Source organism: Syngnathus typhle, linkage group LG10 (assembly GCF_033458585.1).
Source record: "Syngnathus typhle isolate RoL2023-S1 ecotype Sweden linkage group LG10, RoL_Styp_1.0, whole genome shotgun sequence".
In the NCBI taxonomy this organism is placed as follows: Eukaryota; Metazoa; Chordata; class Actinopteri; order Syngnathiformes; family Syngnathidae; genus Syngnathus; species Syngnathus typhle.
The window spans coordinates 3,143,642-3,161,729 of NC_083747.1; the positions used below are offsets into that span (position 1 = coordinate 3,143,642).

The window sequence follows — 18,088 nt, forward strand, 5'->3', positions numbered from 1 at the left end:
ATTATAATGAATTTGGGGTTAAATTCAAACGTGTTTCACTGTGCTTACCAAACCATGATACTTTCGAGCATTATCTCGGAAATTAATTCGTGACGTCACGGTGGTGCAGGATGGGTAATGTAGTTTTTGAGGGTTTGGACACATTCCCACCTGTGAGCGACCGCAGCTGTTTTGCTATGAAAAACAGGACTACACTTCAATGAGCTAAGGGCATCGCGTTGCACAATTTAAAACTTTCCACATTTGTTTACTCGAGAGACCAGGTGTTCAAAATCCTTATCCATTACATAATGTTACATATAAATATCAATGAAAGGGAACTCGCCTGTCTGCTCAAAGCTGCACACTCAAAACAAGGTAAGGCATATGTTTTCCTTTTGAATAACTCTGAATATTGCTTTAATATAATGACAGTATTGTGGTGTGCAAGGACTGGAGTCGGAGGCGGAGTGATAAATGACGGTGCCAACGGCAGTTGTTTTAATGACATTTATAACTTGCTTCTCTCAACCACGGGCCGACTCTTTTCCCTTCGAGATCCTAACGCACACTACCCAAAACGGAAACTCCCACACGTGTAAAACATCCCACCGGAACTCGGCAACGTGAACTTAGGTTCCGGGTGAATTATGTCAACTCACTACACATGCCCCCCCAGAATTCACCCATAGTCAAAATCCCCGCGCCGGAAAGGAACGACAGCCCGACCACAGCGGGTGTAGGTGGCAGGGGCTGGCAGGGGGTCAAGGGTAGGGGGCGCCACCGGAAAGACCGCTGGGCTGGACGGTCGCGTTGTCGGTCGGGCAGGCGGGAGCTCGGTCAGGTCGGAGGGGCGAGGCGCTGGGGGGCGTCCGCGGCGTGGGGCCTGCGCCAATTCCAATGTCCGGGAAACATCCACGTGGGCAGGCTTAATCCTATCGACCGAGATAGTCTCAGGCCTACCGCCGATGTCCACGACCATGCTCTTACTCCCGTGCTGCAAGACCTTAAAAGGCCCGTCGTAAGGCGGACGCAACGGCCCGCGGTGGGCGTCGTGGCGGATGAACACAAAACCCGCCGAGCGTAGGTCGGTGGGCACCCGGGAAACAGGGGTGCAGTGCCGTGACGTGGGGACAGGTGCGAACGTCCCGGCAACTTCCAGCAGGGAGGACCGCTGCCCGGCCGCCGACCAAGGCGTTGTGGCGTCTGGAATGAAGTCCCCAGGAACTCGTAGTACCTGGCCGTAGACGAGCTCAGCAGACGAGGACTGCAAGTCCTCCTTAGGGGCCGTCCTGAGGCCCAGCATGACCCAGGGAAGTCTGTCCACCCAGTTGCCATCCACCAGACTGGCGCGTAGAGCCGCCTTCATGGAGCGGTGGAACCGCTCGCACAGCCCGTTAGCCTGGGGGTGATAAGCGGTGGTGCGGTGCAGCTTGACGCCCAAGCCTCCAGCAACCACATTCCAGATCTCGGAAGTAAACTGTGCACCCCGGTCCGAGGAGAGGTCTGAAGGTGTTCCAAAGCGCGCGACCCATGTGCCAATAAACGCCCGGGCCACGTCAGCAGCCGAGGTTGAGGAGAGGGGGACGGCTTCAGGCCAACGGGTCGTCCTGTCCACCATGGTGAGGAGGTAGGTGAAACCATGGGAAGGGGGGAGCGGGCCCACAAGGTCGATGTTGACGTGGTCGAACCTCCTTTCGGGGACAGTGAACGGCTCCAACGGGGCCTTGGTATGGCGGTGCACCTTCGCACGCTGACAAGCCACACACGAGTCGACCCAGGCCCGAACGTCCCTCTTCAGCCCTTTCCAGACGAACTTCTGAGCCACCAGCCTCACGGACGCTTTTCTGCCAGGATGGGACAGGCCGTGTATCGCCTCAAAGACAGCCCGCTGCCAGCCGGCAGGGACAAGTGGTCTAGGTTGGCCGGTGGAGAGGTCGCACCACAGCCTGACACCTGAGTCGCCAACCGCGACCTCCTCCAGACGCAGTCCAGTGTCCGAGTCTCTGAGCGACTGGATCCCAGGATCTGAGGCTTGGTCAGCACTCATACTTGAGTAGTCGAGCCCCAGCTGAACCGTGTGGATGACCGCTCTAGAGAGGCAATCGGCGACCACGTTGGACTTGCCGGCGATGTGTCGGATATCTGTGGTGTACTCGGAGATAAAAGACAGCTGACGCTGCTGGCGGGCGGACCACGGCTCAGCCACCTTGGACATAGAGAACGTGAGGGGTTTGTGGTCGACGAAAACCGTAAACTCACGGCCTTCCAGGATGGAGCGGAAATGGCGGATCGCCAACCAGACGCCGAGTAGCTCCCTGTCGAATGTGCTGTATTTGCGCTCCCTAGGGACCAGCTGGCGGCTGAAAAAGGCGAGCGGTTGCCAGGCGCCACCAACCCACTGCTCAAATACAGCACCAACTGCGTAGTCAGATGCGTCGGTCGTGAGGGCGACCGGGGCTCCAGGCGACGGGTGGACCAACATGGTGGCCTGGCACAGCGCAGCCTTAGTATCCTCGAAAGCCTTGATCCCCTCGGGGGTCCAGTCGATGTCCTGGTTGGGGGTTTTACCCTTAAGGGCCACATACAGTGGGTGCATAATGTGGGCCGCCCGGCGTATGAATCGGTGGTAGAATGTAACCATCCCAAGGAACTCCCGGAGCCCCCGGGCCGAACGTGGGCGGGGAAAAGCGGAGACCGCTTCCACCTTTGTCGGGAGGGGGGTGGCCCCATTACTGCCGATGAGATGCCCAAGAAACTGGATCGACGGCACTCCGAAGACGCACTTCGCCGGGTTAATGATCAGGCCATGCTGGTCGAGCCTTGTGAAAAGGGCCCGCAGGTGTGCCGCATGCTCCTCCTCCGAGGAGCTGGCGACGAGGACATCGTCCAAGTAGACGAAGATGAAAGGCATGTCCCTAAGCGCAGAGTCCATCAACCGCTGGAAGGACTGGGCCGCATTTTTCAGGCCGAAGGGCATCCTAAGAAACTCGAAAAGCCCGAAAGGAGTCACCACTGCCGTTTTAGGGATGTCAGCAGGGTGCACTGGGACTTGGTGATAACCCCGCACCAGGTCCACCTTGGAGAACAGGTGCTTCCCTGCTAGATGTACCGAAAAGTCCTGAACATGGGGGACCGGGTAGCGGTCGGGCGTGGTGGCATCATTGAGGCGGCGGTAGTCGCCACACGGGCGCCAACCACCGTCTGGCTTAGGCACCATGTGGAGCGGGGAGGCCCACGGGCTGTCAGAGCGGCGAATAATGCCAAGGCGTTCCATGTTGGCGAACTCGGCCCGAGCAATCGTCAGTCTCTCCGGGTTGAGCCGTCGGGCCCTAGCGTAGATGGGGGGGCCTTTGGTCTCGATGTGGTGCTCGACCCCATGTTTAGCTGTGGTGGCGGCAAAAGTGGGCTGTGTAAGGCTGGGGAACTCTCCGAGGAGTTTCTGGTACACGTCGCCCTCGGAGAGCGAACTAGAGAGACTCACATAATTCCCCTCATCGCGGACACATGCGAAAGAGGAGAAGGTTAACGCGTCCACCAGGCGGCCGTTCTTAACATCCACGAGCAGTCCGTGGGCGCACAAAAAATCTGCGCCGAGCAGGGGGAAGGAGATGTCGGCGGTGACAAAGTCCCATGTGAAACGCTGACCCCCGAAACATACGTCCACAGTCCTTGTGCCATACGTCCTGATGGGGGTGTCGTTGGCGGATGTTAAGGGCGGGCCGTGCAACCCTCCAGCGGCGTCGTCCACCGTAGCCGGCAGGACGCTCCTCTGGGCACCGGTGTCACAGAGGAATCTGCGACCAGAGAGGGAGTCCTCAATGAACAGCAGCCGGTTCTTTTTGCCTGCGGTCACGGCCACTACTGAGCGCAGGCTTTGGCGTTTCCCGTCGTGTTGAAGTTGCAAGGGGAGCGGCACCTTTTAGCCTTGGCGCCAAAACGTGCATGGAAGTAGCACAAACCTGTGCTGGCGCGGCCGTCAGTTGCAGCGTGTCCTCTGCCAGGGGAAACGCCAGCGCTTGGGGACGTGTAGCTGCGTGTTGGGGCCAGCACACCAGGGGCGAAACGCTGGGTGGCCAAGTAGAAACGGTCCGCTTCCTCCGCCAGAGCACGCGGCTCCGTAATAGTCGTATTTGCGAGGGCCGTTTGGACGTGCGGCGGCATATGTCGCAGAAACAGTTCAATGAAAAGAAAATTCGGCTCTTCCCCACCCAGCAGGTTTAACATCATCTCCATGTGTTCAGAGGGTTTGCTGTCCCCCATGCCCTGAATAGCAAGCAGGCGCCGGGCTCGTTCGGATCGCGACAGTTCAAAAATCCTGAGGAGATAAGCCTTGAGCCCTGCATATTTATCCTGGGCCGGAGGGGAAGTGATGAAACTTACGGCTCTGGCAGCGGTGGAGCTTCCGAGTGCCGAGACAACGTGGTAGTAGCATGTGGCGTCATCCGTAATTCCCCGGAGGGCGAACTGAGCCTCCGCCTGTGCGAACCACGTTGCTGCAGAAGTCTCCCAAAACTCAGGCAGCCTAAGGACGGCGGAATGCGCCATGCCGTCTCGCTCGGTATTCTGTTCAGTCCCGGAATCCTCAGCGGGACTGACGTCGGGGTCACCAGTGTGGTGTGCAAGGACTGGAGTCGGAGGCGGAGTGATAAATGACGGTGCCAACGGCAGTTGTTTTAATGACATTTATAACTTGCTTCTCTCAACCACGGGCCGACTCTTTTCCCTTCGAGATCCTAACGCACACTACCCAAAACGGAAACTCCCACACGTGTAAAACATCCCACCGGAACTCGGCAACGTGAACTTAGGTTCCGGGTGAATTATGTCAACTCACTACAGTATGTAGGAATAATGTTTACATTTCATGCATTTGACTGTGTGGACAACACTGACTTCCTTTCAGATGGTGAAACTCTTGGTTTTCATGGTGATGCTTGCATCATGTTATGCAGAAACCCAAGGTACTCATCACACACATACACACGAAAGTGTACTGAGCAATACAGGAAATCTTGTTGTTGAATGATTGTTGTGTTGGCACTTCACACTAGAGATGTCTTAATCGTTCTTGATGTGTGTGTGTAGATCTTTCGGGCAAAGTCTTTGTCTTCCCGAGGGAAACTGCCAGAGACCACGTGAAACTGATGACGCCCAAAACATCCTTCAATGCATTAACCGTCTGTCTCAGGTAATTGGGGTATCATTTACATTAAGACAGCAGATTTATGGCAAAGTGTAAATTTGTCGTTTTCTATCTTTGCTCAGATTCGTCACTGATCTCACCAGAAACTACGGCCTTTTCTCACTGGCCACGCCGACAATCACCAATGGTTTTGTGCTCTTCAAAAGAAGCGCGGAAGACATCATCAGTGTGAATGCACAGGACAGCCATACTGTGTTCCTGGCTCTGTCTTTTCCTCCAAATACCTGGCACACCATGTGTTCCACCTGGAACTCTGAAAATGGCATCGCTCAGTTGTGGGTGGATGGCAAGCCCACCATCAAGAGGTTCATCCACTCAGGAAAGCCCATCAGCGGCAAGCCCATCACCGTCCTGGGCCAAGAGCAGGACAATTACGGGGGAGGCTTTGACGCAACTCAATCCTTCATCGGCATGATCTCTCGACTTCACATGTGGGACCATGTCATCCCTCCCTATGAGATCCAACGCTACGAGACTGACTCAAACTTCACCCCTGGGAACGTGTTCAACTGGAGAGCCCTCGACTTTGAAATTGTTGGTAACATTTTGGTTGAGGATGAAGTTTTTATTCAATGAAATCACATTCTGTGAAAACTTTCTGGGGGCCCAGAAGACATGTTTTCCCAAAGACCTCATAATCCTAACGCCAATTAATCCCATTTCAGAAAAAGTCACAATGTTGCGATAACAAATCCATAGAGAAGAAAAAAAAGTATATTTTATCCAGAAAAAGTATAATAAAGTTCATTTTTAAAAGGAATGGGGTGTGTAGACTTTTTAGAACCACTATACACTAATCAGAGGTTTCAACTAATCAAAAGGTATTGGAAGGATCTGCACACCATCTTGGAAATCAATTTGCAACGTTACGGCGGTGCATGATGGGTAATGTAGTTTTTGAGTGTTTGGAGTCCCACGATCGTGCACCAGAGATCGATGGATGATGGATAAGCGCCAGATCAGGGGTGAGCTAAGAACATCCTGTTGCACAATTTAAGACTTTTTCTATTTGTTTACCCGAGAGACCAGGAGTTCAAAATCCGTATCCATTACACAATGTTCCATATAAATATCGATGAGAGGGAACTTGCCTGTCTGCTCACAGCTGCACACTCCAGACAAGGTAAATTGGTTTTCCTTTTGAATATCTCAGGATATTACTTTAATATAATGACAGTATGCAGGAATATTGTTCACAATTCATGCGTTTGACTGTGTGGACAACATTGACTTCCTTTCAGATGGTGAAACTCTTGGTTTTCATGATGATGCTTGCATCATGTTGTGCAGAAATCAAAGGTACTCACCACACATACACAAAAGTGTGGTAAGCAATACAGAAAAGATGTCACTGTTGTTGAATGTCAATCATTCTTGATGTGGGTGCAGATCTTTCTGGCAAAGCCTTTGTCTTCCCGAGGGAAACTGCCACAGACCACGTGAAATTGATGACACCCAAAACATCCTTCAATGCATTGACCGTCTGTCTCAGGTAATTAGGGTATCGCCACTGACTCGGTTTGCTCGTTTGAGAAAATATTAATTAAAGAAAGCTTCTCAGTGAGGAGAAATATTATTTTGTGCAGAGGATAAAGAATATATGCATTTGAGTATTGTATGTCTACATGTGTTGCTTCACCTGTTGTTTTGAAATAACTTATCTGGTTACAACACTTCTGCTGCATTTGCGTTAAGATAGCAGATTTATGGCAAAGTGCTGTGGTTGAGTTAAATAGGTCATTTTTCATCTCTGCTCAGATTCGTCACAGATCTCACCAGAAACTACGGGCTTTTCTCACTTGCCACGCCAGCAATCAGCAATGACTTTGTGCTCTTCAAAATAAACACGAACGACGTCATCAGGATGCATGCACGTGATGGCGGGACAGATTTCCTGGCTCTGTCTTTTCCTCCAAATACCTGGCATACCATGTGCTCCACCTGGAATTCTGACGACGGCATCGCCCAGTTGTGGGTGGATGGCAAGCCCACCATCAAGAGATTCATCCGCTCGGGACAACCCATCAGCGGCAAGCCCAGCACCATCCTGGGCCAAGAGCAGGACAGTTACGGGGGAGGCTTTGACGCCAGTCAATCCTTCATCGGCATGATCTCACGACTTCACGTGTGGGACCATGTCATCTCTTCCAATGAGATCCAACGCTACGAGGCTGACTTAAACTTCACCCCTGGGAACGTGTTCAACTGGAGAGCGCTCGACTTTGAAATAGTTGGTAACATTTTGGTTGAGGATGAAGTCCTTATTGAATGAAATCACATTTTGCAATAACAAATTCTTAGAGACCCCACAAGAAAAAAAATGTAATAACAAAGTCTATTATATCCAGATATAGTTGTAATCTTATAATAAAGTTTGTTTTTAAAAGTATTGGGGTGTGTAGACTTTTTATAATCACTGTGCACCAAGTAGACAGGGGTAACTGATTTGTTGGCACAGTGCAGTAGTTTGTATTTTGCAGACTCCATTTTGAGTGGCAAAATATCCGTCTTTCCCTGAAAATTTAATGGCTTTGAATAAATTGGAAGGATCTGACACGAATTTGAAGCATAAGGTGCAGCCCCCAAAAAAAGATTTACAAAACTGGAGTTTAATCCTTTGAATGCATGAAAACATCACCACCACATAACTGAATCATGGCAGGACAAACAGGCAGCACATATTGCATGAGAAGGCATTTCAGTGACTTCTATTTACATTATACACACTTTTGTTTGTACACACACTTTGTAGAAATATAGTCAGTGAAGCATATTGGACAACCAGCATTATTGGCTCATGTGAAACATTCATGTAGAAAAAAAAAAATAGCAAATGAACAACCCAGATTTGTTATGAGAGAATACAATTCTATTTATCGTATCACAATCGGAAATAGAAAAAGTTGTCACGTACTCCCTCTCCGTATATATAATAGGTAAAAAGATTGCGAAATCCTTCTGGACAAGTACAATCACACAATTTCGTTCATTTCAAGCCGAGTCTTTAAATAAATATACTTCTCTGTATAGTGAGTGGTGGCGGATTGTGGTTCATAATATTGCATTCGCGCTAAAACAAAATGTAGTGTCGCCACGTTAAAGCACCAGAGGAGGATATTTCACTTGTGCAGCAATGTCATGCGGAGAAAGATTGCATTCCAGCCATTACACAGCACCGACCGTCAAAAATACAACGCAACAAAATGGAGCCTATGAGCTTGGCAAAACCTTAAATGGATCTTTTCCATTTCTGCTTAAACACCACAAATATTACTTAAAAGACTACACGCTAACACGAACGTAGTAAATTATACTAGAATGTCACAGGAATGTGTTGGTCTAAATATCTCCAGTCTCTAAACTAAAATTAAAAAAAAAATCACTGGACATATACATACATCAGATATATCTTAAATATTAAACAATTTTGGAAACAAAACAAAACAATCCAGTTTCAAAATTCTCAAACACAGGTCAAACCAGTGTCATTACCACTAATCAATAATGAAGTTTTTCAAATTGAGTTGCTCCGATTCCTCTTTGGTGCACTGCCTGGCTTAGAAAACACACATTTGAACTAACTTTTTTTTTTTTTTTCAGTCGATAATCATCCCCTCCCTTCGGTTTCTCTGCTGCATAGAGCACATGTGGCTGAGATTACAGTAGATGGGATGACGTCTTGCTCAAGTCACTTGCTATGAGGAAATCTCTCACTGGTGTAAAAAGGAATGGGGGGGGGGGGGGTGTGACCCTGCCTGTCACGTGATCGTGTTGTTTTAAACAGTAACAACACAAACACTACACATGATTAAAGCAAAAAAAAAAAAATCTAAAGTTTTATGAAAACACACAGTTGTACAAAGAGTTCATTATTTTTGGTCCAGGAGTGTATTCAGGCAAGTTGCCATTTCTGTAACCAGCAGAAATGATCAACAACAGACATTCGTTATTATTTGTCTGTTAAACGAGAAAAGAAAAAGCAGATTCCCAACCGCTGAGCTGTGGGGAATTAGTGACATTTTCGTTTGTATGAGTAAAACTATATGAGCTCAGAGGTGGAGGAAAAGGCAGGTTAAAAAAAAAAAAAAAAAAAAAAAAAAAAAAAAAAGGGGAGATTTTTGGGCAAAACAAATAATGCAACCCTAAGCCGACGTGTGTTGTCACTTTCGACAGGAGTTGCAACACGGCAGCTTCTTGGAAGACACTTTTAAGTACAATTCCAATTTGTGAAAGTTCCTCCTTGACACACTGATCCTTCCAAACACTTAACCAAAAAGGTACAAGCAAGTATTAAGGCCACACTGATTAGGAGAAAGAAAATGTGAGGACAGTTGCATTATGTAAAAAGACTGAATTTAAGTTTACAATAATGGTCAGACATAAACAAAGCATATTACATGTAAAGGTTGCCTTGCATGAAACATTGTTAAAAACTGCAAACAATTCTGCTCTATTTGGATGATTTTTGTCATAAACACTTGTTCAACCATAAAAAAAAAAAAAAAGGTCTATTTGCTTTATTTCAACTCGACGACCAAAACTCCACACATCCAAAACTCTACACAGCCGTTCACTTAAAATTAAGATTTTTTTTTTTTTTTCTTTCAGTGTGGCCATGATACTCTTTCACATGACGACATTTTTGAAAATGCAGACAAGAGACACTCAAATGATAGCCGGATGGTTTCCGTTGAAGTGATAAGGCAAGTTTGTGTTTACTGTTAAAAGAAATGATCAGTCGTGAATCACATGGCAGATGAGGGGACAAAAAATTGAGAGAGTTGAGAGAAGAAAAAAAAAAAACAAAGGCACAGACACGGCAGACAAAATGACCACATCTGCAGAATGGCCGTCGCCGTCGCCTTAATACTTCATCGAAGCGCATGTGCTTGCTGCCAACTGCACTTATCATGATCCAGATGCATTCTTCCATTTTAATAAGACACATTCTATAAAGAAAGGGGGGGACGTATACATTCAGCAGCACCGCAACGGCTTCCAGCATTTCCATGAAAACCTACTTAATCGTCAAGCACTGGTTCCATCCATCCCTCTACTACTACTTGAAGAAAATGCTCCATTATTTTAAGACAACGTGATTTTAGTGGGGGGGGGGGGTGTAGCCTCTTATTTGCCGATAAGGGGCTTGGGGGGAAGAACACGGGGCGGCTCAAAGCGCCAGCGGTACCGAGTGGAAGATGATGTGCTGTAAGAGGAAGACTAAAATAAATGGCGTCACGCAACTCTGATCCCACTCAGACTCACTTCAGTGTGTGCTGCTCCCATCTGTGCCCACACGCGCACTTCAAAAAGTGACTCATTTCACTACTCTCACAAATCTCAGATGAGGAGAAAGAAAAATTGAATTGATACAAAGACATAATTGTGGTCATAACCCTCATTCTTGGTGATTTGGGACGGGTGTTGGCGGCTGGGAAAGACTACATACACAGCTGCCCGTCTTAGCGTTTCCTCCACCAGGCAGATTCATCCGCCAAACCTTGCATGTGTTGGGGGGGAAACGGGTGCAGGGGGGGTCTGACGTGGATGGGCTGCTTTCGCCGTCCTTCACTCTGCCCACCTTCAGGCACGCGTCCTCTTCGGATGGCACTTTGTCAAAATGTTTACTGTGAGGATTAAAAAAAAAAAAAAGTTAGAATTCTAATACAATTGAAATGTCTTATGCAATCGGAGGAGCTCAAGTTTGAATTTCCCGTCTGATGTCGTCTTGAGTTGTTGCTTCACTATTTCCACATATTGTTCCTTCTTCATGCTGCCATCTATTTTGTAATCTGTGACATATCATGTCAAGGTTTTAGTGAGATAGTAGGCCCAACGTACAAAATTGATGTTAGTCTCGGGGATGATGTCAGACAATGAAACTACGTCTTCACTTCCGGACAGGTGGGCTGAATTGTCTCCGCTGCCGTCCACCTCGAAGCTGCAACAGCCACGAGTCAAACCGCGTGTCAACAACAACAGCAACAACAAAATGCAGGTTCAAAGTTTATGTGTGCGTAGCTACCTGTGAAAAGCACCCGGTTCATTGTCGGTGTGAGCTGATTTGTGCACCTCCACCCCGACGGACCTAGACGCCAGCGCAAGACGGTCATTGTGTTACACGAGCAGCAATGGGCGACGAGGAGTCATAAAAACGACTTAGGTGATTCTTTACCTTAGAGGAGGAGAGGAACCAAGTTCTAAGCTGCCTACAGACGAGGTGGAGAGGTTGGCCTCGCAGTCAGCGGGGTTGTCATGCAGCGGCGGGGTCCTGGGAACCAGATCCGGTCTGCCTGCCTGAACTATTAAAGCAAACATCTAAATTAAGGAAGGGAATTGCTGTAAATGCCAAGTTGAGCGCGTCGGGTCTCACCGCCGTCTCCTTCCGACTCTGTGCTTTTAAAATGGGGGCGATAAACCAGTCTGGGGTCCATGGCCGACTGCCCCGTAGCGTGGGAGAGTGGGGTGGGAGCTCCCAAAGTGGGAGCCCTCCTAAGACCCGCTTGACCTCCGCTGCGGCTCTTCTTAGATGGGGAAGGCTTCACTACAGAGGATGTATTGAAGAGCAGTGAATTTCCTGTGCTCATAAATCTAAAGATATTCTTTTTTTTTTTTTTGTGCTTAACTCCCAAAACAAACCACAGATGTGCACTTACGTGGAATTTTCCTAAACACCGTGTTGCACATGAACTGTTGGAAGCGCTCTGCGTAGAAGCCAGGTCTGTGAACTGAAACGGTGTCCTACGATGCAACGGCAAGAACGACAATCGTGTTTTTAAAATCGATTATTCGACTAATTATCGGCATGATTGAACAACAGCAACGGTGTGAGGCTTTAAAAGGCGGGGCTTGGCCCCGGTGAGTGACGTGGGTGTCAATAAACCAGATCGCATATTTCATTGTCCCAGATATCTTTTTGTCATGTCATTTTATTTCCTGTTGGGTAGGATCTTACCCCATCGTGCACCAATGCCTTCCAGGAGTGTTCCAACCTTTTAACAAATCTAAAAGGATGAGGAAAGCGTTACGCAAATGCCATAAAAATAGCACAGATGGGAAATGTTCTCTTGACTCAGATACCTGTAAGACTGGAGGATGTCTATGATGCCGATGTAGATGAGTAAGCGCTCTCCTTTTCCATTCCGAGCCGGAATGCCTCCCATGCTGCAAAGCCAAAATACGAGCCGTGACTCAGAGGTGGCGGATTAGCAACCGGCAACGTTTTGAGCTTCGGTAATTAAACTGACTGGTCTTCGGAATCCAAAGCGCCCTTTCCCCGAGCCTCCCCTTGGATGGACTCCATGGCGGTACAGTAAAGACTTTTCTGGGCTTGAGGCCGGCGCTGATCTGGCGTCACCGCTCCCTCCGACCCGCCGCTGTCCCCGGAAAAGCCCCCGGCGCGCTCCCGATTGGCCTGGTCCATGTTGTGAATGCCCATCAGCAGACTGTAGTCCATGATTTTGAAACTCTGCAAGAGCTTTATAATGTACACAAAAGATCAGCATTTTAAAGTCAGGAAAAATTAGCACTGGATTATTTTCCAGCAACATTAGAGCCCATGTGTGTGTGTGTATTTTAGATTCAAAGCGGCTGCTCAGGTTACCTGAGATGGTCACATGAGCATGTTGTGATCTTTTTTTTTTTTTTACACATGAACAAGACGGGCAAAGTCACGGTGACTCTGCAAATCTAATACTTACCGACTGCTCTTGGACTTTTATTTTACTCCAACATGACTAAATAAAAGCCAAAGCGCACCAATTCGAGACTCACCAGGCAGTCCCTTTGTATTGTCTTGCAAAGAGCGTTGTAATTGTCTGCTTCCAGCTGCAGGCCGTCGGGCAAATCCTGGATAAAATCCAGGTCTTTGTACGTGGGATTGCCCTTTTCCCTCTCCTTAGGTGAGGCCCGTCTCTTATAAGTGGATCCTTTCATGTCGTATTTGAGGTGCATGGGGATTATCCGGGGTAGGAGATTGTTCATAACAACGATACGAATATTCTTGCCGCCTGCCTGGACGCAATAAAGTCCGTAGAACTTGGGCAGCAATGTCCGCTTGTTTTGGTTGATGTTCTGGAAGGGAGAAAGAGTTGTGTGAAGAATGAAAGCCCCAAATGTGTCATTTGGATGAAATCAAATTGCTTACCATGAAGTATCCAGGAAGGAGCTTCTGGAGAAACTCCGCCTCTTTGTGCTGAACAGTTTTGATGATGAACTCGTCGTCACCGGAGACGTAGAAGAGCGATCCGCTGGCTCCAGGGTTGGAGAGCTCAATCAGTGGCTCGTTACATAGAGAATACTTGAAGGAAAAAAACAAAATGTAGGAGTTTACCAGACAGGAAAAAAAAAGGAGGGGGGGGGGGGGATTAGTGTTAACTGCAACATCTGCTTTCCTGCATATTTTGCGAATTGCCTCAAGCACTAACCAGGTAGTCGTCTGGCCGAATGCCAAACAGCTCTCGGAAATAACGGAAGGCGATGGGAGCGTAGGTCTTAAAACGGAAATCGCTGTAGTGATGAGCCGGAGTCAGGTTACTGCCTTCGCTGGAATGACGCAGACAAGAGCGAGCTGCGGTGAGACAACTTCAAAAGAATGCGAGATCCCGAGCGCATGTGCGCTACCAACCTGGGGAAAAAGATACTTTCGACGACGACAAAATCCTGCATGAGCACGTCCCTCTCGGCCTTCTGACTCAAGCTGCCCACCGTGTGAGTGATGCCCAACTGAATGGCACCTTTGAGGGCGGACGACGTCGTCTGAGAGGAATAAACGGCACAAACAACTCAAACTTTCTGGTGTCAATCAATCGGTATCACGACTCCAACAAACCTTTTTGTAGGTGGTCTCTCCGGTGGTGGTCTCAACGCCCCGGTGGCCAATGGTCTTCTTCATACTCTGAGTGGTGCCTGAGGAGCCGGGCATCTAAACAAATTACAAAGAGGCGATAATTCATTTTAAAGTCGACAAAAACGGGGATGACAACAATACCACGTTCCATAATTAGCACCCACCACCCCAAAAAAAATAAAAAGAGAACTTTCCAGTCTTGCCGTTCCCCCTCCTCTAAATGAAATGGAATCTAGCACACGGGGCTGCATAGCAACCGCTGAACTTTTTAATTCACCACATCGTGCCAGCGTGCCAAGTGCTGCATCAGCTGCTTTCAACTGGCGTGTGTCGCACTCGCTCATACACTCGGCCAGACCAGTCAAACGGGAAACAATTAGATTCTTGATACGATTGAGAAGGACTCTGTGTTAATGGTTATCTGATGACTGATGAGTTACAAAAGCCATTTGGGTGAACACAACAACGTTGGCTGGACTCTGTGTTCCTCGACTAGTTATCGAGAAATACGTTGTCCTTTTATTAACCTATGCACATTCACCCGGGGATCAGATTACATAGCTGTAAAAATAGCGCGTGTGGTCCTAGTGGCTGGGCGCAGTTGTTTTCTGTCAGATTAAAATCACAATGTACAAAAAAAAAAAAAAAAAAAAAGGAACAGGAATGAAATACGTGACTGTGAGGTGATTTTCGAGAGAATTTGAGGCCAGGTCAAATGAGCGTGGTGGTTTCCTGTATGGTGTCAACAGCTGAGCCTATGACTCAAATTCAAAAAAGGGGGATTGCTTCAACACCGGACAGCACATCTCTTGCGATAGACTGATGAAAAGGTGGCAGGGGATTTGATTTCACACCAAACAAGAATCTACTATCATACAATTTATTCAAATCCTCAATCTTCCTTAATGAATCCCGTCCAGGAAGTGTCCTTACCTCTGAAGGACCTCCTCTGAAGATGCCACTGGTCCCTAAAAGACAAAGCAAACTTGCATTTACAAAATGAGCAACTCAGTTTCACCTTGCTTCTGGGGTTAATGAGCTATTTTCAGCACGGGTTGCTGTTGATACCGCTTCTGATAACAGCAGCCCGGCGCAAATTGGAGCTACTTTTCCCCGGAGCTGGCTGCTCTACATTCAGATTATCCCTGAGGTGTTTTTTGCCATTACCTCCTTCATTAACAAAATACAGCGTCTACTGAAGACAGGAATCTTCTTTTTTTTTTATGATCATATTGTCATTACTGTAATCCATGACATTGACCACAGCAAGCACACTTTATTAGTGACACACAGGGGCATGACCCTTTTCCATGCCACTAGTCAGCCCGTTAATAGAACCACAGCCTCAAATGCATTTTTTTTTCTCTTCAGAATTCATAACAGTCATAGTGCTCTGGCCACCATTTCAAAGTGACTCTGACAGACATACTTTCAGAAAAATTGATGCCGCAAAGTGAGATGGGAATTCTAAACACCTCTGCTCAACGTACTTTCCTTACGTAAACATTGCATTCAACTCGACAGTACTTTCTCGCCCACTCCGAGAGGACCGCTCGCCTGTAACCAATGGCAACGGCTACTTCAATGCATGCAAAAGGAGGCTGGAGGAGATTGGACACCTGTAGGAACACTCGCGGCTGCATACGGCCACTCCAAGCAAAAGAGGACTGTTAATGAGGCAGAGTCATCTGCTGTTTATTCCACCGGTAAACAACCAGCATTTTTTTGCTAGCCCCTTTTGTTACGTAAAACAGCATCGTTCGCCATGCAGTTTCCGTTCACGCGTCGAGAAACGCGTCCGTGCATGACAGTACCTCGCTGCAGCGCTCTCCTCCAGAAACGAGTCCTAATATCTGCAAAGCAGCACATGGCCCAAAACGGACATTTTATAACATCATCTCGCGCTAAGGGAAATTGATACTTTCCCCTTGATTTGTATCAATTGAAATGTTAAAATGTCACTTTTTATTATGGTTTTTGTAATATCAATCTAGATTGTTTCTTTTTTTTTTTTTTGCAGATCAAGACAATTAATGGTGCTGCAGACTCAGGGTTAAAAAGAAGAAAAAAAAATCAGATTTAACCCAATTACGACAATTGACAATAGGCAAACCATCTGGCATTCTCTTGACGAAACAATCCCTGGCAGCTTTTCGCATGTAGCCTGCAGCGTTTACGCGGGAATATAGGCCATGCGTTTCCTCTAAACATTTTCAGCCTACCAGGAAAGAGAATAAATATAAAAAAGTTCTTTCCTCGATTTGGAAACTGAGCCGAGGCTCTTTGGCAGCTCGCTCGTAAGCTAACGTTCCCGTATGCTACTATTTGTGTTCACGGATTCTGTCCGTGTCGCGGATAAAATTCCTTTGATCGCTTCACTCTGAGAATTTGAATAAACTAAAATCAATTTGTGATATGTAAACGGTTCCCCATTACTGGATACGGGGTTGCAGGAAATGCAAAATGACAAAATGTGTGTTTTAACTTCCCACTGGCAACCAGTGTGTATTGTTGCCAAGAAAAAAATGGCATTAATTCAACATATTGTAAGGATTAGCAGGACACCACAATGGACATACAAACCATAAAGGAAACAATAATTTTCTTTGACATGAAAAAGTAAACAAAAGGGACCATTTTTTCCAACATTTCAAATTGTTTTGTCAGAACATTTTTTTAAAGCAGCTTCCTTAGTTCAACGTGTCGTTTGGTATCGGTAGAAATGCAGTGGTACCTTAAGTAGCCCCAACAAACGAGTTCTTCAAGTTACAAGCTATTTCTTGGTCTGTTGAGAAATATAGAATCTATACTCTTTATAAGGTTTTATTTACAAGTTTGGAAATGCTCATTCCAACCTGAACTGTCACTTTTGGGAAATCTTGTGTACTTCCAAATAAGCACATCGGTCAAGGAACAAGTTAAACCTGTGAGTCAAGAAACCAGTACTTAACAAACCCATGAAGGGAAAATCCCCACAGTAAATTTGTTTTGAATAAATGTCAGTTGTTTGCTTTTACTATAAGTGAAAGGAGGTGGGGGGGGGATCAATAGAACACATACGGCAAGAAAAATGAACAAAGCTTTCTCGAACACTGAAATATTAATAAAACAATTTCACAGTGTGTAAAAAGAAACAGATGGAAGCTCGCACGACAGAAGACATTTATTCAATTTAACCTTGTCAGGAAACAGGAGGGAGGGTGACACCGTTATTTTCCTATTACCGTTATTTGCATGGTTGGAAAACAAACACGGCGTATTTTTAGACAAAATAATGACACTGAAGACTAGAAGCTCTATGTATCCAGCTTTCTTAATGTTACATCGCGAAGAAAAAATGACCGGTTTGACAATAATATACAGTACGACAGCTGGACCATAGTGATCTTTGCGACTTAGCATAACGAGCCTGAATATTTAGATATCTTTAGTAAAATCGAGCTTCGCCACACCGAACTTATTGACAGGACGGCGAACTACCGAACGAACTAAACACCGGTTCATTTATTTCCTCGGCTTGGTGCTAGCTTAGCAACGTAGCCTCCCGAGACTAGCCAAATTCGAAGGCACCGCATCACACACTTTTCCTCACAACTGCAAATCGTCACTTTTGTAGGTTCTGTTTAGGTAGGTAAGTAGAAACGAGTGTTGGCTTAAATACCTGTCAGGGCTGTTGATCCAGGGTCTGCTGCTCCACCAGCAGTCGCCATTATGGTTAGTTGTTTCCACTGTAGTGTTCACATCTCAGCCAGCCCCAGCACACTGCGGGTTTAATGGTCGTCATCGGCACCACAGCGCCACAAGTGGACGGAAGTGGAAGTGTGTAGAATATTTGCTTTATTATTTATTTGCTATATTAATAATGCAAATGATTTGATCTTGAACGAAGCCTTTTTTAATTACCGTTTTTTTCCGTGTATAGTGCGCAAAATTTTACTAATTTATTGTCCTAAAATCCGGGGTGCGCATTATACATGGGTACAAAAAAAAAAAAAAAAAAATGTTTTTTTTTTAAATTTTTTTTTTTTTTTTTTTTTTTAAGTCCCAATGATCGT

The 18,088-nt window shown here is 46.8% G+C and overlaps 3 protein-coding genes across 6 annotated transcripts; 2 read left to right on the plus strand and 1 right to left on the minus strand.

The window, feature by feature from the left end:
* The first annotated feature begins 155 nt into the window (after nt 1-155).
* Nucleotides 156-5,945, plus strand: LOC133160668 (serum amyloid P-component-like). Its single transcript, XM_061288553.1, has 4 exons — nt 156-357; nt 4,886-4,943; nt 5,068-5,170; nt 5,248-5,945. Exons 1-4 carry the CDS (start codon nt 310-312, stop codon nt 5,759-5,761), a joined length of 723 nt encoding a protein of 240 aa, XP_061144537.1. The 5' UTR covers nt 156-309; the 3' UTR covers nt 5,762-5,945.
* Nucleotides 5,946-6,164: 219 nt separating this feature from the next.
* Nucleotides 6,165-7,574, plus strand: LOC133160666 (serum amyloid P-component-like). The gene is made up of 4 exons (XM_061288552.1): nt 6,165-6,308; nt 6,427-6,484; nt 6,575-6,677; nt 6,944-7,574. The coding sequence occupies exons 1-4, from the start codon at nt 6,261-6,263 to the stop codon at nt 7,455-7,457; spliced, it is 723 nt and encodes a 240-aa protein (XP_061144536.1). The 5' UTR covers nt 6,165-6,260; the 3' UTR covers nt 7,458-7,574.
* A 199-nt stretch (nt 7,575-7,773) lies between these two features.
* LOC133160661 (phosphatidylinositol 4-phosphate 5-kinase type-1 alpha-like) lies at nt 7,774-17,817 on the minus strand. 4 transcript variants are annotated; one of them, XM_061288542.1, is made up of 17 exons: nt 17,695-17,772; nt 15,848-15,886; nt 14,967-15,001; nt 14,016-14,108; nt 13,812-13,942; nt 13,612-13,729; nt 13,332-13,484; nt 12,959-13,258; nt 12,433-12,662; nt 12,266-12,349; nt 12,141-12,189; nt 11,842-11,926; nt 11,559-11,729; nt 11,361-11,490; nt 11,211-11,273; nt 11,027-11,126; nt 7,774-10,812 (listed from the first exon to the last, which is right to left on the minus strand). In XM_061288542.1, exons 1-17 carry the CDS (start codon nt 17,741-17,743, stop codon nt 10,810-10,812), a joined length of 1,833 nt encoding a protein of 610 aa, XP_061144526.1. In that variant the 5' UTR covers nt 17,744-17,772; the 3' UTR covers nt 7,774-10,809. The 4 variants fall into 4 exon arrangements, with proteins under 4 accessions (XP_061144526.1, XP_061144527.1, XP_061144530.1 ...); XM_061288543.1 differs by having other exon boundaries at nt 11,361-11,487; nt 17,695-17,767; XM_061288546.1 differs by lacking the exon at nt 15,848-15,886 and having other exon boundaries at nt 11,361-11,487; nt 17,695-17,817.
* Nucleotides 17,818-18,088: the final 271 nt, after the last annotated feature.

Bases quoted from the DNA above. Each gene is read 5' to 3' on its own strand.
- LOC133160668 (XM_061288553.1), top strand. From the start codon at position 310: ATGAAAGGGAACTCGCCTGTCTGCTCAAAGCTGCACACTCAAAACAAG. The intron at 358-4,885 runs GTAAGGCATATG...ACTTCCTTTCAG, and splicing joins AGCTGCACACTCAAAACAAG to ATGGTGAAACTCTTGGTTTT. The intron at 5,171-5,247 runs GTAATTGGGGTA...ATCTTTGCTCAG, and splicing joins GCATTAACCGTCTGTCTCAG to ATTCGTCACTGATCTCACCA.
- LOC133160666 (XM_061288552.1), top strand. From the start codon at position 6,261: ATGAGAGGGAACTTGCCTGTCTGCTCACAGCTGCACACTCCAGACAAG. The intron at 6,309-6,426 runs GTAAATTGGTTT...ACTTCCTTTCAG, and splicing joins AGCTGCACACTCCAGACAAG to ATGGTGAAACTCTTGGTTTT. The intron at 6,485-6,574 runs GTACTCACCACA...ATGTGGGTGCAG, and splicing joins ATGTTGTGCAGAAATCAAAG to ATCTTTCTGGCAAAGCCTTT.
- LOC133160661 (XM_061288542.1), bottom strand. From the start codon at position 17,743: ATGGCGACTGCTGGTGGAGCAGCAGACCCTGGATCAACAGCCCTGACA. The intron at 12,663-12,958 runs GTGAGTCTCGAA...TACATTATAAAG, and splicing joins CAATACAAAGGGACTGCCTG to CTCTTGCAGAGTTTCAAAAT. The intron at 12,190-12,265 runs GTATCTGAGTCA...TCATCCTTTTAG, and splicing joins GACATCCTCCAGTCTTACAG to ATTTGTTAAAAGGTTGGAAC.